Source organism: Talpa occidentalis, unplaced genomic scaffold (genome assembly GCF_014898055.3).
Source record: "Talpa occidentalis isolate TD23 unplaced genomic scaffold, MPIMG_talOcc4v2.1 talOcc4.2, whole genome shotgun sequence".
NCBI lineage: Eukaryota > Metazoa > Chordata > Mammalia > Eulipotyphla > Talpidae > Talpa > Talpa occidentalis.
In genome coordinates, this window is record NW_023602073.1 from 101,458,234 (window position 1) to 101,485,741 (window position 27,508).

Below are 27,508 nucleotides of genomic sequence, written 5' to 3' on the forward strand. Positions count from 1 at the left end.
TGAGTGTGTTGAATAAAATAATTTATCCTCAAGGTTGAGGAGTTATAACTCATGCTCTTTTTTCTCTAACACTGAGCTATTTTTTCCACATTTAGATAAGACAAATGATTGTGCCAGCATATATATTTAATATGCCCTTAATCAAATATACTATCTGTGTGCTTCTCCATACTTCAGTAGAGCTGATATTGTTGTATTTGGAGAAAGTTAAGGTATAAAGTTTGGAAAATATATTACAAATGGTTTAATCTTTTGAATTTATTTTTAATCAGTGAAAATGATCAGAAAGCATAGAAATGTATCAGGACTATCAAATCATAGCCAACTGCTAATTATTTGTTCTGATCAAGAGTATTTGCTATCTGGCATGGGTAATCCAGAATGTCATATCTGCCAAATATCGTTAATATTTGGCTCTGAAATGTATCATCAGATCTTTTAGTAGCCATTTTAGGATCCCAATTAATTTTTTTCATATGCTATTATGTTGGCTTTTATTCCCTAAGCCACACCAAAGGATGTCAGTAAGTGACAGCCCAGAGGCATGCTGTCTGGCGAGGGAAGTCACTTTAGTCATTTTAATTCGTTATGTGGATAATCTAGTGTTGACTAGCTCTTCACAGCTCTTCAATGGGAGTTTTCAAAGTACAGAAAGATTATCTGAAAGGATTTTTCTAATAGTAATCTACATTCCAAGTTAACTGTTGTTAACTGGGCAATTTTAAAATCACTTTCAGCTTATTTTTCTCAAAATAAAAGAATATAATGTCTCCACAGTTTTATTAATGCTAGAGCTAGAATCAATAAACAAAACAAACAGATATCAATCTCATTTAATTACATTATTCTTACTTGGAAGTTTGGGGCATTTAAAAGAAAATCTTTCATTTGAGATATGGATCCACCCATCCCGTCCTCCACCTGCAAACCTTTCTACTCATAATTAAATGTCTGCCCTCTTTCTAAGCCTGAGCAGCCTCTCTGCTCCTTATCCCATCAGGAGCCTCCTATATTTCCCCTGGTTTTAATACCTCCTTCTCCACTGTTACCTTTCTTTCATTTTTAAATTAGGATCAATGAGGTAGGAGAAACTTTTCTTTTCTTAGTGCAGTACTGCACCCCTCTTTCCACTCACTACCAAGCTGTGATCAGTGCCTGCACTTCCTTACCGTCTATTCATTCTTCAAACCTATCGAACTTAGTCTCCAGACGTCACTAAATCCTCCTAATTGTTAAGCACAGCTAGTCTTTCTCAGTATCTTAATGTGACCACCCCATAACATTTTAACACAGGTAGCTCTACTTTTCCCTGTACCTCTGCTTTCTTAAGATGGTCTCCTGGTTCTCCTTTCTTTCAGCTCCTTTATAAGCTCCATCTCCATCAGCTCCAGGGAATGGTGGTTCCTCATTTGTTTTTAGGTATATGACAAGGTTTGGTTATCCCTGCCTCCTCTCCTAACTCCAAACCTCTTTGTCCCACCAACATTTCCGCTCGACATACCACATGCATCTCAAATTCATTTGCACCCAATCTCACACGCCTGCTCCTCCTTTCCATCTTTGGTAAGAAACCACCACCCCTATAATAACTCAAATCAGAAACCTTAGCGTGATCTTACATTCCTCCATGATCTCTTGAATCCTACTAAATTTTATTGAATTAGTCTCTTAAACTCTCAAGTACACCTTCTCTTTCTCTTCATCATCACTGGTATCATTCAGGTCTGCATTATTTTTCCTGAACGTTCTCGCAGCAGCTCAGCTGTGCTCCCTGCCTGTTTAACGCTGGTCATTACTTTGCTGTACAATCTAAGTTATTTTTCTGGCTCACACAACAATTTGTTTCTCTAAAACTCCAGATCAGTTCCCATCCACTGATTACAGACTAGGTTTATAGACTTGTCTTTTCCCTTTCTTGTTTCACTATTTGCCATGTTCTTACCATACCCAAGGAGTGTGCTTTCTCAACTCTACACCAACTGCCTTGTTGGGTATTTCCTCATGGATATCTCACAGTGCTGTGCCCTTTCTGAGTGTGAACATGAGCTGGAAACCCAAGAATCATCAAAAAATGTTCTGCCTTCTTGTGCCCCACGTATACTATCACTAAGATTTTTTAACTCTCTCCTCTTAAACTTTTTTTTTTAAATACACTAATTCTTTATAGCAGATTTAGGCTTACAACAATATTGAGAGGAAGGCACAGAAATTTCCCAATACCCAGTCCCCACACATGCATAACCACCCCCATGATTAACATCCCCCACCAAAGTGGTTATTTGTTGCAATTGATGAACCTAGATTAGTATATCATTATCATCCAGAGCTCATGGTTCACATTAGCATTTATTCTTGGGGTTTTACAAATATATAAGGACATGTGTCTACCACTATATTGTCATACAGAATAACTTCACTGCTCTAAAAATCCTCTGTGCTATTTACCCCTCACATTCCTTACCTCATCCCCGGCAACCACTGATCTTTTCACTGTTTCCATAGTTTGCCTTTTTCCAGAATGTCAAATAACTGGAATCTTATAGTGTGTAGCCCTTTCAGATTGGCTTCTTTGGCTTGAAAATATGCATTTAAATTTCATCTATGTCTCTTCGTGACTTAATAGCTCATTTCTTTAGTGCTGAATAATATTCCATTGTCTAGTTGTACTACACTTTCTTTACCTACTAAAATACATCTTGGTTGCCTGTAAGTTTTGGCAATTATGAATAAAACTTCTATAAATATCTGTGTTTTGGATTTTCTCTGAACCTCCATAACTTTTGAAATCTCTTTCAATCTCTGTTACCACAGTCTTAATTTGAATCCTCATGACTTATTTCCAAAAGAATCTTCCTACTAACCAATCAATCTGCCTTCACTCTTGACTCATTCCAGTCTCTCATCCAAAATTTTATTTGACTGATTTTTCTAAGTTTTAAAAAATCCATTCAAAATTCTGATTGATTAAAAAAAAATTACAACCCAATCATGTCACACTGTTGCTTAAAATGCATTCATTGTTCATTGTTTCACCATATCCAATTAAAGGTCATATCCTTTAGGATATGGTGAAATCCTCTTAGTTAGGCACACAATCTCCATCATTATGATAAAACCTCCTATCTTCTTAGCTTTAAAATACAAGCAAATAAAAAACAACTTTACTACAAACATGCTGTGCCACAGTCATGTGTACTTCCTGCATTTCCTGTACTTAAACCTCTTTGTATGAAGCCTCCTTCTCTGTGGGTTATTCTTCCCTTGCTTTGTCATCTTATAAATTCCTATTTAACCTTCAAGTACTTGTTCATGTTTTATCTCCCCTTCCAGAGTTGTCTGATCAATCCACCTAGTTGGAGTTAGACTTCCCTGCTCCTCATTAATTATGGGCAGTCTTCCGGGGTGCTGATCACACCATATTGTTTGTGTTGATTTACTTATCTATCTCCCCATGATATAACTTCATGTTCCAGAGTTCTGTGACCTTGGGCAAGTTACTTAACCTCTTTGCCCCCACTCCTCTTCTGTAAAACACAGATATGGTATCCTATATATAATCTACCTCTTAGGGGTGTTGGAGGATTCAATGAGATAGTGCTTGCAAAGTATCCCTCAATGCACTACTCTACATGAAGTGCCCTAGAAACCGGAGCCAATAGAATGGAATGCTTCACTTGTGAATTTCTTTATTAATTCCACAGTTATCTTCCTACCCACTCTCCTCACTCCTGTCTCCTCTCAGTCCTGGAAATGTCAGTACTTTACTACCTACTTCCAATCAACAACATATTGGACAAGTCTGTTCCTGAAAATTTTGGAAATAATCACATTCTGCAAAAGGTATTTTTTTTTCTCAGCTACTACTCCTTAATATGCAGCAGTACCTGTATTGTTTTTAGTAAGTCCCAAATAAATGAACCATCACTTCTCCCTGCTTCTGAAATATGATAACCTCATACTGAAATTGTACTTTAATAAATAATAAAATCAGTGCTATTAAAAGTAATACATTACATGGTACCAATGCTTTGTAGTTAAGAAGTTTTGTTTTGTTGTTTCCCATGTCCCTCCTGTAAATAAAACATCTTTCCCATCATCATATACAGACTCCACAAAACAACTGAAAAACCTTTCATTCTGAGCACTGCATAGTAGTTGCTTAGAAAGGAATGTTATTTGAGAGTTCTCTATGATAGAATGTGCCAGGAGAGTTCCCTATGATGGAATTTTTTTATAATAAAGTTGCCTGCTGTCCTGCAAAGCTCCCTGACTAGGAAAAATAAATGCAGTGTATCTGTTTAAAAGAAGAACAATATAAGTTATTCCTTACTGGGAGAGTGTTATCCGCATATCTGCCTCTTGGAAGCCGTTCTTCTCTAGACTTCTCCTGTACTTCCTTTCTCAATCTCTGTCCACTAGTATCCTTCCAAGCTGGCTATTGACCTTTACATAACTGCACACTGAGTTAGGGACGGGTGCATAGGCCCTGGAAAATGCCTGCCTGTGTCTTTGATTAGACTTTCAGTACACCAGCCTCAACCCCATATAGTCAGTATAAAGTTTACCCACTACAGAGCAAAGAGGAGCTGAGGTCATGCAATTATATCATTTTCCTGGTGAGAGTTATTCCTATATTCACTCAAATGCACACTCCATACCCAGTGGTTCTTAAATTTGACCATGCATAGAATCACCTCAATGGCTGGCTAAAACCCCATTCCCAAAGGTGTGAGGAGGAGCCTGAGAGATTCCCAGGTGATAGTGATGTTAGTGATCTGGGGACCACAGTTTGAGGACCACTGTTATAGCTGCTGTTGCCACACCACTGCACATCAGTTACCTGCCTGTTAAGTCACTGAGAAGCAGATTTGGACGTGTCACTATATTGAGATAAATTTGAAGTTATTCTAGTTTGTACTTACAAGAATCTTGTTGTTTTTAGTCTGTCATAGCATTCAAAATGTAAAAAATGAAAACAATGCAGATTTGAAAAATAACTAACTTCCAACCCTCGTTTTTACGTAAAATCATGAGAATGTGTATAGAACTGAAAGGTTACTGAGAGTGCAGAGTTGGGTTAATTTTCAGCCCTCTGTCTTTGCTTACCAGAACTAAGAAATATGTCGTTATTACTTCTACACTATTATTTTTTAAAACTTTAACCTGATTTTTGCCTCTCATAGTTCAAAAAGTTTGCAGTTATTAAAATTTTAGTTATATAGCCCTTATTGCCCAGATAGTCTATTTTCAATTAACGAAAGAAACATACATTAATTTCCTCTGCATAACCCGTAATTCAGTGGTAATAGCCTAAAGTGCTGAGGCAGCTTTAGTAAACTTCACAATAGCATTTTGCAGCCCATGGCAACTGGGGCCAGAATTATTAGTTGATGACGATGGCTGTGTCTTTTGCTTCCTTCCTACTGAATTTCCAGCTTACTATAGACTTTGCCAAGGAACAATATAAAATTATTCATGAGTCTTGGATATTATGCATACAATTGATTATGAAAATGTACGAGTAACCTAATTGTAGAATTCCTCTGTTATACAGCACAAATATATTTAAATAGGCCTTCAAAGACTCTAAGAATTAGAGCATGCCAGGTTTTTTTCTTGTATTTTTTGAATTGCTCCTAATATTTTGTTTTAGTTTAATCAAATTGTACTATATACATATTTATATCAATATATGAATATGTAGTAGTTGTTTCTTATAGTTGTTCAGATGTATTTATGTGTTTGTACACAAATAACCCATATAACTATATTTCTACAGGTAAAAACATCTGGTTTTACATTATTTTTCATATCACAAGTAATGTGGCTTGCATTGTCAATGAACTGCTCATTTTTTCTTCCATAACAATTAGACTTTATCCTATCGATGGTAATATATTATGGAGAAAACTTAAAGACTCTTTTATATGCTTGATATTTATAAAATAATTTTTTCCTCCATGATTCGTTCCGGGGCTATAAAAGGTTTGGGTTTTGTTTATTTGTTTCATCATGTTCCAGTGGGCCAGCCCTCGCCGCACATCCACAACAAAGCCCTTAATGTTTGCTCTAGTCCTGAGTACAATCCTTTTCTGCAGCACCAGGTCGTGTAGTCACGTAATACCTTGATTTATAACTAAGTTGTAATCCAAATAGGAAACAGGTGGAATTGCAACTGGGTATGGTGCCTTGGATATTAATGGCTTGGCTCAGCAGTGGAATTTCTAAAGCTGTATACACTTTTTTTTGCCTTAATTATGCATTCATTAAAAGCTTTTTTACCCAACAGAATAAAGTAAATATTTTTTGATCTCCATAGTGTGCTCCCAGACTGTAGATTTGCACAGCAGGGTCTTGATAATCTGAATAAATTGTATTTCCCCAAGGAGTTTATTTTCGAATAAGGTCATAAAAAAATGCAGCTCCTTCATCCTTAGATTTCTCCGTTTGCCTTTTGCTATGTGTAATATCGAGCATGGGAACCAGAGAATAATATAGTAATACGTACTTGGTGATGGTACAGTATCATGTCTCAATCTGCTCTCCTTGTTTATTTATGCTAAAATGATTTTAAGTACAAAAGAAATAAATGATTTTACATGCCAACCATGATTTTTGTTGATATCTGTGGAAAAAGAGTACATATTAGGCAATTTTTTTCCCCTCACCCATTCACTAACTAAAATTTCTAACTTTATAGCTGAAGCAGCCTTGCTAGCATTTTTAAATGGGAATAATAATAATGATAAGAAGATAGCCACTGTATATTGAGCATCTACTATGTGGAAGATATTTTACACATATCAAGGACTCATCAGCAAAAATCACTTTCCCCATTTTTTAGATGAGAAAATTAGATTCAGAGAGGTTTGCCACCTGCTGAGGCAATCGAGATGAGTGAACTTCAAATCCTGTACTTTTCCTACAACTCTAGTGTACTAAAGATGCCACAGATTATGACTTAGTGAAAGAGACAAGGAAAATATAAAATTATAAATCCAAATAAATATATAAAACCAGTTGAATTTAAATTTTTTCTGAGTCATAAAAATGAAATGCTAGTATAGCTGATATTGAATGGTAGACTAAAAATGGCTACCATTATTCATGTGGTTATGAAAAGTTTAGTTAATAACTTTATATCTCTTTCCCTCTCAGTTTGGATTGCCATATTTATTTCCAGTGTGACTAACATTCTAGGCATGTATTTTAAATATTTTAAATTATTTGAATATTAAATATATATCAAAATATAGCATATTAAAATAATAATACATTTATTTAATATTAAATAAACTATTTAAATATCAAGTACTAGAGAACATTTAAGAATTTTTAGAGGAACAGGACAATCTGTGATTTATGTTAAACTGAAGACCAAAAACAGGAAGCAAAATTTTTTAACAGTCTGATTTTTTTTCTCACCCGTGTACTATCCAGCAATCAAAACTGAGTAGCCTCTTTGTGAATCCAGAATGGGAAACCTAAGAAGTACAGATACAGGCCCTACCTTTACGCATTACTGGAGAGAAACTATGTAATCATTGACAAAGGATTAGACCAATAATACAAGTAGAGTTAGAAGTCAGAAGAGGGAACAGTCCTTCTAGCTTCAGTGGCCTGACTTTCTTAAGAAGTGGAATCTGGGGCCTCCCTCATGGTGCAGGGCTTAAGTCTCATCGCCATCAAGCTGTCACTAGCCACTTTGGTTTGATCCTCTGACCGGGGAGCTAACCCTCATGGCTCAGCAGACCTCTCTTGTCTGGCCCACTGCTCCCCCTCAGCAGTGGATTTCAGTAGATCCGCCTGTTTAGCTCCCTGTACCGTCTCTGGTGAATCCTGTGGCCCCCCCATCCCTGGCCTACACCCCAGTTCTTGTATGCATGAATAAATAAAAATTTAAAAAAGCATTTATAATACAGAATCTCCTCTTTATTACTAACTTTTTAAGTGGCATTGTGTGCAGTTAGCATTTAGAGAATTCTTAAATCTCAGATAATTTATTTAAGAGCATCATTCTCGGTTAACTGTAGGAGATGTAATCACTCTGCTCAGGTGTGAAATCATACCTGTAACCAAGCTGTCCTTTCCACTTTCTACTTGAAGTCACAGATGTGGCTTGTAAACTGTTGCTTTTTTGATTTGCATTTCCCTCATGATAAGGGACGTTGAACATTTTTTCATATACCTGTTAGCCATTTGCATTTCCTCTTTGGAGAAATGTCTTTTGAGTTCTTCTGCCCATTTTTTGACTGGATTGTTTATTTTTTTTTTTGTTTGTTGCTTTTTTATCATATATAATCCAACAAGTAGTTTTTTCAATTATAATCTGTTATAAGGGCATTATGACAGGATACATAAGATGCAACAACTTTTTTTACTGGTCTTTCCAGGAATATTTTACTAGGTGGAAGAGATCTCATTAATAGGTTAGTGGCAAGTTACTTGGTATGTGACAGAGGGCTTGAAGAGGGAAGCATTAGTATTCAATTACAAAGGGCTCAGGTCTGACTTGGTGCTTGGTCCCTGGAAGTAGGTACCACAATCTTTCTATTTCACTTTAATTAAGATTCCTGAAATCAAACCTACTAGCTTTATATGCAGAATGGGTATGTCAGAATGGGGAGAAATTTGGGAGTAGTTTTTAAAAAAAGATTTTTTGGCTTCCATAACAAGAGTGACTTTTCATATAGAGGAGTCCTTAAAATATGATATAATATCAACATTATATAATACAGCCTCAAGCTGCTTGTATGCTGTTACATGTCTGCTGTCACATCAAGTTTCATGTATGTTATTACAAGACCACATTTCTGTGGCAAAGTATTGATGTGATAATTCAGGTGACATTTTGTCGGGGGTATAAATGAAGGGCATCAATAATTGGAAATGATACGCAATTAAGGTGAAACACAGTATTGTTAAAATTGTCATATTAGTTGAATATTATTAGATCTTCAGTCTTCATCATCAGGCAAAATGTAGGAAATGAATGGTGTTACTTTTACTTTGACCTTGAGAGAAGTTTATTATCTTGAACCGAAGTCATAGTTTGCCAAAGTGATAGTACATATTGTTGATGCTTTTCTTCTTTCCACTGGTCCACAACATTTTCAGAACTAGATGAAGCAACAAGAGAAATAGGTGTTATTAAAGCTGTGTAGTTCACAGGTATCCTTGCTATTACATAAAAAATTCTTTATCAGATTTCCAAATCTTGTCAGTTTGCTAAGGCTCCTAGATTTGAGGAAAAGTATTTGTGAGGCAGATATTTGGAAAGTCTGTAGTAGATGCAGTCATGAGACGACTGTCTGTGTTCTGTGTAATTCCAGTGGCAAGGCTATTACTAAACTACAGTGCTGAATGGGCAAGAGGTTCCTGACAGGCCAGGGGATGTCTGGATGTGGCTGAAATGAAGATAGACCACATATTAGAAATACACATCCTGGACTCTCAGCTTGTGTCACCGTTGCAACATCTCCACACACACCTCTTGGCTGCGGCATATATATGTCCAGCTGTGGCTTATGTGCAGTGCCTATGCAGACCCTAACTAAAAGGCTATGCTTTAATTCTCCAACTCAAGAAAGGATGTTGGGCTGCAAATGAGTCTGGGTGACATTTGTTCAGACATAGTTTTAAATCTGCTCTAAATTACAATATAAAGTAAGTCTTGTATGAACTCTGGCCACACAGTGTTAGTACTTGCTTAACTGGGATGTTGAGAAACACATCCTAATTGATGGCCATTCACTGTGCTACAGATGAGAACCCCAAGGAGATATCACAGAGGCTGCCTCCCATCCTTCTCTGCTGCCTCCCCTGCTTGGGAAGGCTGGTGGAACGGCCACAGGAGTTATTCACGGCCACCAAACTGCCCTCCTTCCTTCCACCCATGTCTTCATAACCTGATGCTTTCCTTCACAGTTGTAATTAATTTGAATGTAACTCAAAATATGACCATATTTGCCGTGTGCATGCTATCTTTTTTGCTAGCATATTCAGTAGTGAATCTGGGGAATAACCATTTTAATGATCTAATTAGGAGAATTGGCCACACAGAAAGACTGCATTTGGAGACATACATAGTTAAATAAGTATTGCAGGCTGAAAACTGGTGTTTATTCCATAGCTAGTATAGTATTGAGAACACATTTTATGGTTCTTCTTCTGCTATTTAACTTGTCATTCATGCTATAAGAAACAAATAGAAGGGAAGAAGAAGCAAAAAAACCCTAAACCAAAGGAAAATAAATACTATTTTTGAAGATTCCCCAAAGAGCAACAATGTATGCACCATAATTCTGAATAGAAACTAAATTTCAAGTGAAAATCAGTGTGACAGGAATGAAATCTTTTTAGAAAATAAGATTTTCCTTTTACTCAGGAGTTTCTTGTTGCTGACTTATAATTTCCATTTAAAACCACTGTCTGGGAAACTTGGATTTTGAAGTCACATAATGTAAGAGTAAGAAAACCATCTCTTAATTAGGACAAAGCATCATTTGAAAAGGTACTGATCTCAATTGGCATTTGATAGAGGAAATCATTCTCTCTTGGCTGGATTGAAATTTTGGCTGGATTGAAATACTGTTTTTAACAGCAGATTGAGATCTTGTTCTTTAACAATATAGTTCACTTGTTCGTGAACACTGTGAACGCTAATAAGTATTACCAGTTTTTTTACACATAAAACTGAATGGCCACTGGCCTTACCATTTGTGTGTGTGTGAGTGTGTGTGTGTGTGTGTGTGTGAATGCCAGGAAGAGAAAGGAAAGATGAGGGAAGCCACTATGGTATGAAATGGTATGAAAAATGACCTGATGATGTTTTAAATTGAGTAGACATGTTGGAAAAATGGCCTGTTCTCTTTTTGCTGAGTTATAACTATACAGAAAAATCTCGTGGACTTTCATTAAAATCACATATATTGACGATCTGCTCCTTGCTAGGTACAGAGACAAAATACAGTCTTTCACACAAACAAGTTCAGATTTAGTAGGCAGATCTATAATCAAAGAGTGCATACAGCAATCATTGCTATGCTACAAATCTACAGAGGGGGACCTCCCCGGTGGCGCAGCGGTTGAGCGCTGGCTTGTGAAGCTGCCCGCAGCCTTGGCATCGCTGGTTCGATTCCCGGCTGCTCCCTGGCCACCAGAGGAGGGTCCCACATGGCGCACAGACCTCTCCTGCCGCCCGCTGCTCCCCTCAGCAGTGTGCTTTGGTCCTTCTGCCTGCTCTGCTCCCTGCTCTGGCTCTGGTGAATTCTCTCGCCCTCCTGTGCTTCTGACTGTACCCAGTGATTGTATAAATAAATAAATAAATCTTAAAAAAAAAAAAAGAAAGAAATCTGCAGAGGGTAGGGTGTAGGCACAAAAGAGGAAGTGGTTAATGAACCTGAACCAGGTAAGCCAAGGAGGTGAAATGGGTTCATTCATTCAGCAAATGTAGCTTGAGCCCCTTCCATATGCCTGGCACTGTTCTAGGCACTTGAGATACAGAAGTGAATAGAACAGACAGATCCTTCCTCCCAAACTTATTTGGCACTGTGGGAAAGGAAGCAAAAATTATAAACAATTTTTAAAAAATAGAGACAATAATTACAGACAGTGATGAAAGCTAAAAAGCTAGTAAAATGGAGTAGTGAAAGTGAAGCGAGGGTGACATGGAGAGGAAGGATGGTAAGACAGAACAATGCAATCATGAGTCCTCATCTCTAGGAATTTTGCACATGCTGCTTCCTCTTTTTGGAAGGCATTGTTCCTGCAATGCCATCACCATCTTGTTTTAAAATGCTGGTTTTATATAATTCAGGAATGTGAGGCTAACAGGTTGGAGGGGACTGCCATGGAGAAGATACATTGTCCTTCACAGTTTCTATGAGGAGATGACACAGCATGACATAAACAGCCACAGGAGAAACACCAGGGTTGTCAAAGAGGTAGAAGGAGCGAGGAGAAAGCATGGGCAAGAGCCTTTATTGTGGTTTCTGAGGGAAAGACAAGACAAAGCAGGGTAAGCAGTAAGCAGGCTTATGATTGGCTAGTTTGTGTAGTTTAAGCAGGGTCTGGTGTATACAGGCTGTCCCTAGCTGTCTGATACTTGGCCTTGAGATATCCAGGGCAGAGGACTACTGCCTCCTGGCATATGAGAGTGAGACAGAGGCGGTGGTTCAGAGAATTGGCTCTGATTAGTCTGCGTAAGAAAGGTGCACTTCTGGGAGAGTTGCTGCTTTTCTAAAAAAAAAAAAAAATTCAAAAAAAAATAGCTCACCCTGGAATGGGGCAATCTCTCCCCAGTGGGCTAGGCCCTAGATATCAGAACATCAAGAATATAGAAAATCAGAAAATATAGTTAATATGCATTCCCACCAGACTCTTTGCCTTAACATCTACTCTTTCTTCAGCCATCAGTTCCATGTGGCTTCTCAGGGAAGCCTTAATAATTAAATTTCTACCTAGATCCCATCACCTATGACAGCCCTATGTTCTACCCTTTGTGACCTTTACCTCAATTATAATTTTCTATTTATTTATAATATTTTTTGGTTAGTGGCTTGTTCTTCTAATAGACTATATACTTCATGAGTCCTGGGACTCCCCTATTCTTCCTCACCATTGCATCACCCACAGCTAGAGTGATCGTGACACATAATGTGAATGTGTAGTTCACATTCATTTGGAATGAGTAGATGGGATGGTTACACTGCAGGCTAAAAAGGTCAGCAGGGTCCAGGTCATGGAAAGCTACACAGTTTAATGAATTGGGACATTTTCCCAACAGCAAATAAAAATCTTGTAATGAGGTTTCAAAGAGATGTTCAATATGATCAGATTCTTGTAAGAAGATAGGATTGAGAGTTTGAGACTGGTAGCAGGAGAGGTAATTCAGGACTCCACTGCAGTAAGTCTGGATTGGAGATGATGGAGAATAAAAATATGTTAAGCAGGAAGAATAAATAGGAGTTGGTGACATACTGGATATGAGGGAGGAACACGGGCCACCTTCAGGATTCAGTATGGGTAGCCAAATGTGGTCATTCTCTGAGAGAGGAGGTATAGAAGATGTAGTTTTAGAAAAATTAAATTCAACATGAAGATGTTGAGTTCAATATGAGTATGGGATATCCAAGAGAAGATGTCCTCTTACAGGTAGTGTGAAAATGAATTCAGTACTTAGTAGAGGGGTTTGAATTAGTAATATAGATAGGGGAGTCACTAACATGTAGTCATTTTATAACTCAACTGTATGGCTTTTACCTTGGCCCTGATTTAATGGTGCATCTTATTTAAGATTTTCGCATCTAAAGGGACCACATTCTTCATTTTGACCTTCTAGCATCAGTGTCAAATCAGGGTTTATGAATGACTTACAACAATGTTTAAAATGTACTTTATTGTTTCTTGCCCACTAAATCTACTGTCAACTTCTCATGTACCAAGTCTGTGTGATAAATGCATGCATTCATTATCTCCATGACAACCCTATACAAAATTCCATTTTGTAAATGAGGATAATGGAAGCTTAGAGATTGACTCAAGGTCATGGCCAGTGGTAGCAATGTTAGATTTCAGCCAGGTCAACCTTATTCTATGGCCCTTGCTCTCCTGCATCAACCTGGGTTACCTCCAAGTGCCTACGGCTACTGATGGTTTGTTCTGCCTCTAAATGCAATTATTCATTCTTTCTCTGATATATAAAAGACTTATTTCAAAAAAGTCTAAAAGTGTATAAACAAAAACATTAATAGTGATTATCTCTGCATGGTGAAATATGAATGATTTTTGTTTTCTTTTCTGTACTTTGTATCTCCTGAATTTTATGAAATGAACATTTATTACTTTTTGTAGCCAGAAATATAATGGCACTATTTTCATAACAGTGATGATTTTTTCCCCCATGCACAGTACTATAGGTGGGTGTTTAATGTATTTTAACCATTGCTTCCTACCTCCCCCATCACATTAGTGGGAATCCTTAAAAGCAGCATTAGCGATGATTATTTTGCTTACAAATAGTCTTAGTTGAAAGAATAAGAAGTGGAGATTTTGCTTGAGGCACACAAGCCTATCTACCCCTGTAGGAGAAATACATATTGTGGCCTCACAACCTCAGTGAAGGTAGGTTTTCTTTTCACCCTCAACTTTCCATTGATACAGTTTACTGAGGTGCTAGGTATGCAATGCAAGGGGCATGGAAAACATTGAAATGCCTAGAAAGCACTGGAGTTTGGATGAAATTGTGTTTTTAAGCAAAAAAAGAGAAGTAAAAAGGAAAAGAAAGGGGACAGATTTTCAATTGATGTTTCTAATATATGTCAGGTCAGTTCGCTTTTGCTGTTCCGTTAGCCACTTATGCTTGTCTATTTAGCCTTCTTAGTCCTCCATAATGTGAAATGTTTTGTTAGATTGGATTAGGGAATTATATAAAACCCCTAGGAAACACAAATATTTCAGTACTGTGGAAGAAGGCATTAGAAAATTAGCTTCAGAAGAGACAGCATAAAATAAGTACAATATTTTAAATCTATAAGATAAATTAGTTCTCTGGTTCGCAATAGGTTTTTAAAAATTTTTTTTAATTATTTTTTTATTAATTAATTAAAAAATTTTTTACATCATTGTTCATTTTTAAACAATATTTTCTTCCCCCACCCCCTCAGGTGTAGTTCCCATAGAGTTTCCTTCACCAATGCACCCTTGCACCATCACCTCAGTCCCCTGTGCTCCTCCCTCTCTCCCCCTGATCCCTCTCCTACCTCCTCCCCTGCAGGATGTCTCTGATTTATGATTTTCTGTTTTTGCTTTGTTGTGTTTTGTACTGTTATTATTTCTTTACACTGATGTCTTATTTGGTTTCCCTATATTCCTGATATAAGTGAAACCATCCAATATTTTTCTTTTTCCTTCTGGCTTATTTCACTGAGCATAATTCCTTCTAGCTCCATCCATATTGCTGCAAATGGCATGATTTTATCTTTTTTGATTGCTGAATAATATTCCATTATGTATATATACCACATCTTCTTAATACAGCCATCTATTTTTGGGCATTTGAGTTGTTTCCAGGTTTTACATATTATAAATAGTGCTGCAATAACATAGGGGTACAGGTGGTCTTTTGAATCAGTGTTTTTGTGTCCTTTGGGTAGAGCCCTAAGAGTGGAATTGCCAGGTCGTATGGTAGCTCCATTTTTAGTAGACTGAGGAACCTACAGACAGCTTTCCATAGCGGTTGGACCAGTTTGCACTCCCACCAACAGTGTAGGAGAGTTCCTTTTTCACCACATCCTCGCCAACATTTGTTGTTGCTTGTTTTTTTGATATGTGCCATTCTTACTGGTGGTTTTGATTTGCATTTCCCTGATTATAAGATGTGTTTGTTCTCTATTGTTTTGAATTCGCTGCATTTAAGTTGCAGGCTTCTGAATGGAAGACATTCGGTATTTCCATATAAAGATATAAAGATGCTTAATAAGAATATCTGATTGCGTCTACAAAATCTGGTCCCAAATTCTAGTTGTACACATGTTTTGGGCAGGAGAACAAGTGTAGAAAACTTTTGTCTTGAACTCTGCATGTCCACCTTTTTCTTTGTAGAGTTTGGTTATTTCTGCTTCTGTGCATTTCTGCTCATACTTATTTTGGGGTGTCTGTGGTAGGCCTCAGGACCACACAAACCTTGGGCCTGAGTCTGGAGTGCCTGAAAGACACAGACTGTTCCAATCCTCCCACCCCGGAGACCATCCAGCACACTTCTGGGACACTAAAATTGTACTTAAGCTTCCCCACACACATACCCCCCCACCCTGGAAACAGTTAAACTTGCTTCATAGATGTACTCATCAGAAATAATGTATTCATCCTGAGAAGCTGAAGTCCTAAAGTTTGCTCTGGAAGCTCCATGTGCAAGGGTTACACTTTCCTTCCACCCAGAGAAGAGTTTACCAGTTCTAGAAAGTAAGATTTGGGGAGAAAGTTTTAAGCATTACTTAAAAAATTGGTGTTGAAGGGCCTCCCTGGTGGCACAAGGGGTTAAGACACAACCTATGAAGCAATCCTCAGCCACTGTAGCACAAGTTCGATCTCCAGCCAGGGAGCAACCCACATGGGGCAGCAGACCTCTCCTGACTCGCCCACTGCTCCCCTCAGCAGTGTATTTCAGTCAATCTGCCTATTCTCTTCCCCACTCTGTCTCTGGTGGATCCTCCCACCACCCCCCATGCCTCTGGCCTATACCCCAGTGCATAAATAAATAAATCTTTAAAAAAAATTGGTGCTGGAGTCATAAATCTTCAATATTCCCTTGACAAAACCTGCTGAATGGAAAGCCAGGGTATTTTGATTAAGTGGCTTAGGAGTAGGCTCTTAGTATTTGAGCTATAGTGGATTTTAGTGGTCATCTGTGATAAACTTCATTTTAAAGAAAAGCATTTACTCCTCTTCAATTGTGCTGGCAAATAGAGCTATTAAGAGTTGGACTCTTATGGCTGATTTCTATGTCATCTAATTTGACTCCTGTTAGGAATATAATTGAAGTGGCATCTCCTGCTAAAAGAAATGGTATCAAAGTACCAAAAAAATTAATCAGAAAGTAGTGATGATGATGCCATTGTTACTCTAAAAACTGTTTTTACAATTCATATATTCTCTTTTATTTTTTATTTAGAATAGAAACATGATCCAATAGAAACACAATGGAAGCCACATGGTGATAAAAAATTTCCTAGTAGCCATATCAGAACAAAAGTAAAAGAAATGGTGAAATTAATTATAATAGTATATTTAACCCACTAGATCCAGAATATCATTTCAACAAATAAACTATGTAAAACTTACTTTATATCCTATTTTTCTTACTCCTTGCAGTTGATATATGTCTCAGACATAGTTCATCTCAAAGTAGTCAAGCCACATGGCAAATATTGGCAGCCACATTTGATGTGTGGATACCATGATAGTGCAGGTTCAGAAAAATTATTTTATTTTTCAAATAGTATAGAAATAAATACATCAAAATAGAATAAAAATATTTATTGAGTTCTTAATACCTTTTTTAACATTTATTTATTTATTTATACAAGCACTGGGTACAGTCAGTGTATGGGAGGGTGAGAGAATTCACCAGAGCCAGAGGGGAGAGCAGAGCAGGCAGACTGATGAAGTACACTGCTGAAGGGAGCAGCGGGCAGCAGGAGAGGTCTGCGTGCCATGTGGGACCCTCGCCCAGCGGCCAGGGATTGAACCGGCGCTGCAGAGGCTGCGGGCATCTTGGCAACCCAGCGTTCAACCACTTGCCACCAGTGCCACCAGGGGAGGCCCGAGTTCTTAATACTCTTAAATAACTAGAAAAGGGAACAATATGTTGATTACTTAAATCAGTAGAGTAAATGACTCTCTGATGGTATTCTATATTCTCTCAGTTACTGGGAAATATTACTCATTCATTAATGATTATAAGTTAAAAATGAGGGGAAGGTAGGACACAGTCCACTTTCATTTAACTTGAAATAGGTAAAGTTTGCACCAACATTTCTGCCTTCCCACTTTTGGTTCTTGCAGAATTCCGGTGACAAAGTTCCCAAGAGAGACGTGGTCCTCTGGTGGCCCTGGCTATGAGTGGGGAGGCATAGAGATGGGTAAAATTCCTCTGAAATGCAGCATTGCTACTGAAACTCTTTGAAAATGAGAGAAATTGCCATTGGTTTCAAAATACTTAAGGCTAACAGAAAAAAAAAAAAAAAGAACAATTATAAATTGTCCATCCTAGGTGGATTCAATATAGAATTATTCAGGATAAGGATTTTTCACAGTGAGATTTTTTTTTTTCTTGAGACCTGAAATGTTAACATGTTTATTTTCATTTCATAAGTAAGGATGGATTGTTTTTACTCAAAGGAGTTTTGGAGAAAAAGTAGGATCAGTCTGTCTTCATTCTTCATCTGGTTTGTGTCATCTCATCACGACCTTCACTTTACCTGTCCTCACATTATCTTAGCCAAAAAAAATGATCACCTGAGAGCTGTAAAATAAGGTAAGGGAAGAAAAATTGTCTACGTTGGGAAAGTGCTTCTTGCAAAGTAATATTTCAGTCAATGAAACTAGAATCCGCTTTCAATCCCTTTATGAAGATGTCTGCGTTCACAGGTTTCACAAGTGGCAAAGTGAGGAAAAATGATGACTTCTAGATCAGCTGTTCTCTGCCCAGAGGATTTTTTAAAGCTTTATGGATTGCAAACCCATTTCTCCCACTCTTGTCATGCAAACCTTAGTGAGTCAATCTGAATTTCTTGCCTGTTATTTCTTGGATTGATTCTAAGAGATCTTTTTTTTTTTTTTTCCATTTTTATTTTTTGGCACCTAGGAATTAAATAGCTTTAATTACTTGGATCTGTACAGACTTGCTGACCTCTTTAACCTCACTTTGTTGGAGAAAGCAGTGATCGATTTCTTAGTGAAACATCTCTCTGAACTCCTGAAGAGTCGCCCAGAAGACGTTCTAACGCTTCCTTATTGTCTGCTTCAGGAGGTCCTGAAGAGTGACCGCCTGACCTCTCTGAGTGAAGAGCAGATCTGGCAGGTAAGGGCATTCTGCATGGGTCCTCTTCTGGCATGGAGAAGGCATGGAAAAATTAAAAGTTAAAGGACTGAGCAACAATGACAACTATTTTGTTTGGTTTGGTTCTCATTGGGTTGAAGTTTTTAAAGTTATGCTCCTCGATGGGCAAGTATTTGGAGAATGCCAGCCCCTGGGACTGAGTCCTTAGCTCCCTCAGCTTAACTAGGGTATTACAGGTGAGGCTGCTCAGCCCCTCACCGGGTCTTACATTGAAAAGACTTAAAATTGAACCCCTCCCCCAATAAAAATAGCTTTGTGTACTAAATATGAGAAGAATGGACTATATAGTGATCTCACATTTAAGACCAATGAAATCTGAACAAATTCTGGGCTTTCCTGTAAATCAGAAACATTTTTTTGTTGCAGCAGAGAACAGCTGGGACTTTAAATGAAACAAATCTCTCCTTGCTTTGCAGTGGAAAAATCTCTCTCTGTAGTTCATTCTGCATTCATTGCTATTTTCCTAAGCCCTGTCTTTTCGCCTGATATAGCATTCTTTTTGAATAGCCTTTGTCTAAGGGACAGGAGGATTTTTGTGTGTCTTCAAGTTGATTATTCAATTTAAATCCTTTTCTACTCATCCCCAGTGACTGTCTTTGAACAGTCCACGTGGTGTCTTTGGGAAACAGAGCCCATCTTCCCCCCCTCTCTTCTTGCACTGTCTGTCCCACTCTCTGAAGCAATGACTAACCATCTTGTTACTTCTAGGGTGTTATACCTCCAAGATTTCATGATCATATAAAATACTTCTATATAGAATACAATGGAAAAATATGAAATTTTCCAGTTAACTGATGAAGCAGTGAATTGCTTGCATCTTATTAAATGACATTCAGAAAGCCTTTTATTTCTGTCCAAAACAGAGTCAGAGTAAGCTGTTAATTATCCAATCCCTTACTGATTAATAATTTTCTTATGCCTTTCTCCCTTTATCTTTCTTTGTCTTACTTTCATCAGCAACTTCATTCTTCATTGTTGTTTGCATCAAAGGTAATAGAGCTTCAATGAACTTTGCAAACTTATTGCAAAGGTTCTTTGCAAACTTATTAACTTATCATCACCCACATCTTCCAGATGAGCAAAATGAGGCTTCAGTGCCTTACTCAGGGTTATACAGCAGAGCCAGCCTTCACATCTGAGACCATTGACACCTGCCTGCTCGCCAGTTTTACCACTGTTAGGAAAAATATATATAAGGGGGGAGGGAAGCCATATATTTTTTTCTGTTTCATAGGCATTTCTGATATTTTTTCAAGCAGAGGTCAAAAATGTTGGTGAGGGTGAGTTTTTGATATGAATTTTAATTATCTGTGGTTCTCTTCTGTATATACAAATCATCAGAATTTTCTGTTCATTTCAAAGCAGGAAATAGCCAAAGTTTTCTTCACTTCCCAAAGAGAAAAAGAAAGGCTTGTAATGAATTCTGCATTAAATTATTTTTAACTGGATTGAGATCTGAGCTGACCGTCCTTGTGACTTGTATCTCTCTTATGGCACCACTGAAGGCACTACCGGAGACCAACATGATAATGTGCAATTGTCTATGTGTCCAAAAAGCCCATACTATAAACTTAAGAGTTATCATAATTGCCTCTCTAAAGGTTATTAATATTATAATGTAGATTTTTAAAAACTGCTTTCTGCTGCAGGCAATGTTTTTTTTTTTTTTAACCTGGTCCTCAAAAAAGAATTAAAGACTCACATAAATATGATCAATTTAGGCATTCAGCAGGCAGTAAGAACTGTTTTTGCTTTATCTTAGTAAATAAGTAATTCCTTCATTCTCAACCCCATAGAGAAAAATCAAATCAGACCAGCTATATTGCCTCAAGTATAGTTAAGTTCATCATTTTTGCTGAGGTTATACTAGTAATGCAATATACCATGGAAGAATCTAATATTCAGCCCAGGGTGAAGATTGGGTATGCCAGAGGATTAGTGTCAGGGTGCTTTATAGAAGTGAAACTTGATGGACAGGCTGGAGACAGATCTACAGAATCTCATTAAATTGCTGAATTGTTCATTACGGAACGTTCTCACTGTAATAAAGTGCTCATTGACTTTGACAAATCCCCATCCCATGTCTTAAAGAAGAACCATGAAGCAAGGGGTGTTGGGGAGGAGAAAGGAAATTGGCACAAAGTAGGACAGGTAATAGAAAAGCGGTTGGAGAGGTAGTGCTATTTGATTAATATGTGTAACTGGTAACTTATGTGAGAGTCGAATACACACACACAGAGATACACGCTTACACATGAGGCTCATCCACTGTCTACTGATAATGTAATCTGGGACATTCGCTTTCTTTGGTGAAAGGTATAATTTTCATTGTTCACCAGATTTCAAAGTCTGGCTCTGAATATGTCTTATAAGAACTTTCAAATCATCCTCACTGAAAATTTTTTCACTTTTTTCCTGCTGTCCCTTATGCAGTCCCTTTCCTGATAAAATGTGCTATGGGCTGTAATAACCACTCTGTGGACCTGGAAACCTGTGAAATCCCACAAGATTATGCCTTATACCTGTTCTTTTTTTCCATCTGACCTTTTTAAACTTTGCCCTAAGTCTTTTCTCTCACAGAGAGCTTCTTCATCCCCCTAGACATTTTTTTTTTCTGCCTGCGATAACCTGAAATTATTTGGTCTGTTGGTTAACTTCACTTTCCATTCACAGATAATGTAGAGACTTGTGGCGCCTTGTATACACTTTAGATGTATAAGGACACAGAAGGGGGTGTGTGTGTGTGTGTGTGTGTGTGTGTGTGTGTGTGTGTGCACGTGTGTGTGCACTCGGTGCGCTTTAGTTCAGTTCAATTCAGCTTAACAATTTGGTCTTATATTTCAAAACCAGCGATTTCTCAGGTTCCAGATGAAAGACAACGAACTGGTTATTGGGCTCAAAGAAAGAGGGGACTAAAAATGAGCAAATCAGCAGAAGAGGAAACATGAGGTATGAGGTCACTCACAGCCGTGACCCAGCAAATCTCCACAAGCTTTATTTTGCTTTTTGGCTTTCAGCTCTAACATAGGACTTTATTTCAGTTGCCCCTTTTAAATTTCCCATGTTAGATTCAACATATGGCTTCAGAATACCGAGCTGTGGAATTGCTATAAAAATTAGAGTGAAATAATGGAACAGTTTCATAACCACAACAGGGCCCATTTCCATTTTCATGGGAAGTTTTGGCTAATCTCAGTTTTCCTCTCAGGAAAGTAGATTCTCTTCCTTTTGGGCCTTTGATTCTCTTTCAACAGAATGAGATCAAAATTACTTTCCATCGGAATATAGTTCATGGGAAAAACTTGAATATAAATTTTTATATTTGCTAACATAGGGAAAAGTGTGGCTATCCATCCATCTGTGCTAACTGAGCACCTATGGAATGCCCAAGACAATATTGGAATGTAAAATAGACTATAGGTTTGCTAACTCCTTTACAGGTGTCTTCCCAAATAGGAGTGAACCTTATGATTTTAAACCATTAATCCAGCTTTCTGAATTATTATTTCATTTCTGAAGTAGCAGAAACAAGGATACTTAAAAATAAAGATGGCTTAAACTAAAAAGTGATGATTCCTTGAGAATCTATTATTTGTGGCACAGTCTTAAAAGCTAGATTAAATGCTCTATAAATTTTCATTTAATGAATTAGAGAGAGTTAGTTTAGCTTGATCTCTGAATGTGAAACTTTAGTTCCCTTTAATTATTAATTTGTTGACCATTTCCTAATATTAATGAAGCGTACTTATCATCCTTCAAGTACAGCCTGAATAGCAATGCTTCCAGTATTAACTCTGGATTGAGGGTGACTCCTTCTTGTATTTTGAGCCTAACTTTGCCTGGACTCCAGTCGGTATAAGACCAAATCATTCAGTATTCACATACACTGAAGCAAAACAAGATCAGATCTTAGAATGGAGAATTTTTGGCATCCTCCTAATGTCCCCTTTTCTTATGACAAAGGACTATGTCACCTGGTTTGGGGCTGAGGGCATCGTATTTATGTTTGTCTTAGATTTTACATCACCAGAGGCAAAGACCATGTAGGTAGTGTTTGCATTGAACACTGCCATGTTGTTCTCTTGCTCTTATAAATAATAAATAAAAAACAGTAATGTAGAGTATACATATTAAAATGTATTTAATGGGTAATAAGACATCCCACTATTCCTATATATGGTTGGATTTATTTTAGTTAATTGGTATACAAAATGAGTTTGGCCTTTTAAAGACTACATTTTCCTTGTATTTTTGTTAGAAACTTGCTTCCATTAGTCATACTGTTAATCACATTTACTTTCTCTAGAGACATTAGTCACATGTTCTTTAGGGAAGTGAAAGACGTCAGATGCAGCATGTTTTTGATAAACCCCTCCTGGGTTTCCATCTATACCACAAAACCACCCACATTATAATTTGATTTAATCATTTTCCTCAAAGGGTGTCCTAGAAAGTAAATTCAAACAATAAAAAAGCTATCCCTTTATAGTTAAAAAATAGAGGACACTAGCAATGTACTCAGCTTTTGTCTTTAGATAAATTAACCTAAATCTGCTTCAGTCAGGGAGAAGAAAGTACTTCGAGCAGCAGTATATGTCACATAATACTAAGATAGTACTTCATATTTGAATATCCCATCACAGTTTTAAGAATGCTTATCCATTTATTATTGCTTTTCTCTCCTGTGCTGCAAATGGGGAAACAGAAGTAGAAATCAAACTCATGTCTTCTAATTCGTGGACTGTTTTCACTTGGACGCCTAAATTCATTATATAATAGAAGTTCAAAAATATGTGCAAGTGAAAGACTTCATTCCTGTTCTTTGGTGCAAACTGAAAGACTAATTGCCTGCTCTGCCTGCCTCCTTATCTGTGTCATTGCTAATTCTAACTCACCTCCATCACATGTGCCTCACTCATGTCAACTAGTTACCGAGTGCCTACCCCGCCCATTGTGTCCTCTTGAGCACTTGAGCTGCCTGCTACCTGATGGGTTCTGGGCAGTCAATGGTGGAAAAGACCAGCATGGTCTTGCTTTTATGACTCTTACAGTGTATGAATTGGAACATTCCACTATATTTTTTAAATTTATTTTTATTTTCTTACATCATTGTTTATTTTTATACAATATTTGATATCTTCCCTCAGGTGCAGTTCCTATACTTTCCCCACCACCGTATCATCCAGGTATTAACACCATACTCTCTTGTCCTCTTCCCTTCCCTTTCTTCACTCCTCTCCCTTCCTGTATGCCACAGATCTATGGTCAGCTTACTAGTTTTGTCTTTTTCCTGACCCTTTGTTTGGTTTCCCTATATTCCACCTATAGTTAAACCATCCATTATTTCTCTTTCTGACTTATTACGTTTAGCATAATCCCTTCCAGTTCCATCCACATTACTACAAATGGCATGAGTTTATCTTTTTTGATCACTGAGTAGTATTCCATTGTGTTTATATACCACATCTTCTTGATCCATTCATCATCATCTGTTTTGGAGGCATTTAGGTTGTTTCCATATCTTGGCTATTGTAAATATTGCTGCAATAAACGTAGGAGTGCAAGTTTCCTTTTGAATTAATGTTTTTGTGTCCTTTTGACTGGATGACTGGATCACCTGGTAGGTTCTTTTTTAGTGTTTTGAGGAACCACTACAAAGCTAGACTAGTTTGCATTCCCACCAGCAGTATAAGAAGTTTCCTTTTTCTCCATATCCTTGCCAGCATTTGTTGTTTCCAGTTTTTTTTTAATATCGGCCATTCTCATCACACGTGCCTCACTCATGTCAACTAGTTACCGAGTGCCTACCCTGCCAATTGTGTCCTCTTGAGCACTTGAGCTGCCTGCTACCTGATGGGTTCTGGGCAGTCAATGGTGGAAAAGACCAGCATGGTCTTGCTTTTATGATTCTTACAGTGTAAGAGTAGTATTCCATTGTGTATATATACCACAGTGAGGTGGTGTCTCACTGTGGTTTTTTTTTTTTTTTAAGAGGCATTTTTTTTTTAAATTTTTATTTATTTGTTTGTTTTTGTTTGTACATGCACTGGGTACAGTCAGAAGCGCGGGAGGGTGAGAGAATTCACCAGAGCCAGAGCGGGGAGCAGAGCAGGCAGAAGGACCAAAGTACACTGCTGAGGGGAGCAGCGGGCGGCAGGAGAGGTCTGCGCGCCATGTGGGACCCTCCTCTGGTGGCCAGGGAGCAGCCGGGGATCGAACCGGTGCCGCAGAGGCCGCGGGCAGCTTCGCAACCCAGCGCTCAACCACTGTGCCACCGGGGAGGCCCTCACTGTGGTTTTGATTTACACTTCGAACATTTTTTCATATGGCTGCTTGCCATTTGCATTTCTTCTTTGGAGAAGTGTCTTTTTTGCCTCTTCTGCCCATTTTTTTTTTTTTTTACGGAGTTGTTTGCTTTGTTTTTGTTGAGTTGTGTAAGCTCTTTGAGATCTTTGATATTAGTTCCTTATTGGTTGTATGGTGCACAGATATTTTCTCCCATTCTCCCATTTGTTTTGGTTACTGTCTCTTTTTCTGTACAGAAGCTTTTTAGTTTGATGTAGTCCCAGGTGTTTATCTTCTCCTTCGTTTTCTTTGCTTCTGGGGATGCGTCCTCAAAGATGTTTTTGAAGTGTATGTCATGAAGTGTTGTGCCTATGTTTTCTTCTATATACCTTGGTTTCAGATCTTACATTCAAGTATTTTATCATTTTGAGTTGATTTTTGTGTATGGTGTGAGATAGTAGTCTAGTTTCATTCTTTTGAATGTGGTAGTCCAGTTTTCCCAGCACCATTTATTGAAGAAGCGATCCTGATTCCAGTGTATGTTCTTTGCTCCTTTGTCATAGATTAGTTGACCATATATGTATGGTTTTATTTCTGGGCTTTCAATTTGATTCCACTGGTCTGTGTGACTTTTTTTGTTCCAGTATCATGCTCTTGTTATTATTGTTGCTTCTGTTCTCACCATGTCTGAATCCTTCCCAATGGGGACTGACCTATGTCAAATAGTTTAATGATTTTCTTTCTAATGATGGGCACATTGAAATGATATGATTGCATTAGAAAATGAAATCCATGTCGGACATTTCAGTCCCTTCCCATGCCCCTTTACCTTTCCTTTAGTGCATTATTTATTAGCTCTTATCCTTTGCAATGTACCCTTTAAACAGCTCTGCCAACCTTTGTCCATCCATGTGGTACAGTTCAAACCTCAAAGAAAACAGGCTGTGGGTTATCTTTTAATCAAACACATTCATGAGTAGTGTTCTCATTTTTAAAACTTGGACCTTGGTAACTAGAAATAAAATAAAATAGTGTCACCCAAGAACTCTTATCCACAAACAAAGCTGGATTCTTTCATCTTGTTAACCTTCTTCAACTCAATTTCATCTATGCAGATATTTTTCATATTTTTTTCAGACAGGCCCTTTTTGGGTATCCACATGATATCTCATTTTATTTTTTTACTTACTCCTCCTTAAACTAATTTAATGTGTACCAGTTCTCAATTTTCTTCCTAAAACTTTTGACAGCTCCTCTCAGCTATGTACAGTTTTCCACAAATCTAATGAGAATATCTTCATTTCCTTCTTACTTGATGTTAGTGGAAAGAATAAAAGCATCCCAAATGCTGCTGAGCCTGGAGGATGCTTTATCCTGTGTGGGCCGCCAGCTGAACTGTGCTATGCGACCCCCTGCTATTTCAGGACTTGGTGCTGGAAGCTGCCAGAGTGGATATTTAGTCACTCGTTCATCTTGATCTACATGCAGCTAATTCCTCTGTGAGGACTTGTCCCAGAGGAGCTTGGCTAGTGGCCTTGCTGTTGTTTGTCTGGGTTGTGTGCCTTTGCAAGACACATGCCACATTCCTTTCAGAGGGACTTTGCTCAGCTAATCCTCTGTACTAAAGCTGTGCCTTGTCAAGTAGCTGTGTGGGGCAGTGATTATCAGAAATTACAGGAGACCTAACTTATATTCACGCACTGCTGTTCCCATGAGGAATAGTTTTCTTTTTCTTCTATTTTTTTTTAAATGAGCACAACAGAACAACAAGGTGATTTATGAGATATGACATATTTATGTTCTCTGCTTCTAATTTTCATTGTGAGTGATGTTGTTTCCAGACTGATATTTTTTGTTGTGCTGCAGTGAAAAGGAAAAAGATGACTGGAGAATATTACTTATGCATTGGTGGCCTGCAGTAATATCGTTGCTACCTAGGTTATCAGGGATTTAAAAATAAAACCTGACTATAAGCTATAGATGAGGTAGAAACCCTGAGGCAAGGCACAGAAGTTCATCAATAATAATAACAATAATAATTTTTCCAACCCTGGAGAGGTTTATATTTTTAACACTTTTTTACAAGCACAATTTGAGTGTTTCATCAGCCTTGTTAAGGTTGATAAGGCAAATATCATCCAAATTTTAATAAGTGAGGAAACGGAAACTCAGAGAGGTTAAATGACTGAATGATTTCACACTATAAGTTTCAATGTAGGTCTTAACTGTATTTCATTGAAATACACCAAATCGCTAAGAAAAAGGAACCTCAAAAATCTTGGTACATCTTCTCTTAAGTCAGAGGTTATTCTACTCTATAATGAGTGAGCTGGCAATATACATTTCCTAATAAATTACCAGTTTTTATTTTCAGTTGTTGTGTGTTGTATGGCTTTGTGGGAAGTTGCAAAAATGACTCCAATAAAAGTAGAGCAAGAAAGTGTTACTGAGGGCCTTTTCTTTTATTACAGTCCAGAAAATTGGAGCTGTAGATGCTTTGATGAGGAGAGTGGATAGAGAATCTTGGCAGAGGTAGGGAATCAACTATCATTTCTTCAAGGCACAAGGTGTTAAACTATAAAACAGGAAGAGAGGACCCAT

At 37.7% G+C, this 27,508-nt stretch overlaps 1 protein-coding gene across 10 annotated transcripts in view; it reads left to right on the forward strand.

The window, feature by feature from the left end:
- The window catches only part of KLHL32 (kelch like family member 32), a 178,152-nt gene that overhangs the window by 102,750 nt on the left and 47,894 nt on the right, over positions 1-27,508 (forward strand). For 7 of the 10 annotated variants that reach the window (XM_037520130.2, XM_037520135.1, XM_054699043.1 and 4 more), the window contains one exon: positions 18,368-18,583. The exons of 2 other annotated variants lie outside the window; for them this stretch is intronic. In XM_037520130.2, coding sequence (XP_037376027.1) covers positions 18,368-18,583 — 216 coding nt within the window. The remainder of the gene's footprint in view (positions 1-18,367; positions 18,584-27,508) is intronic. One more of the 10 variants, XM_054699040.1, reaches the window with a different exon arrangement.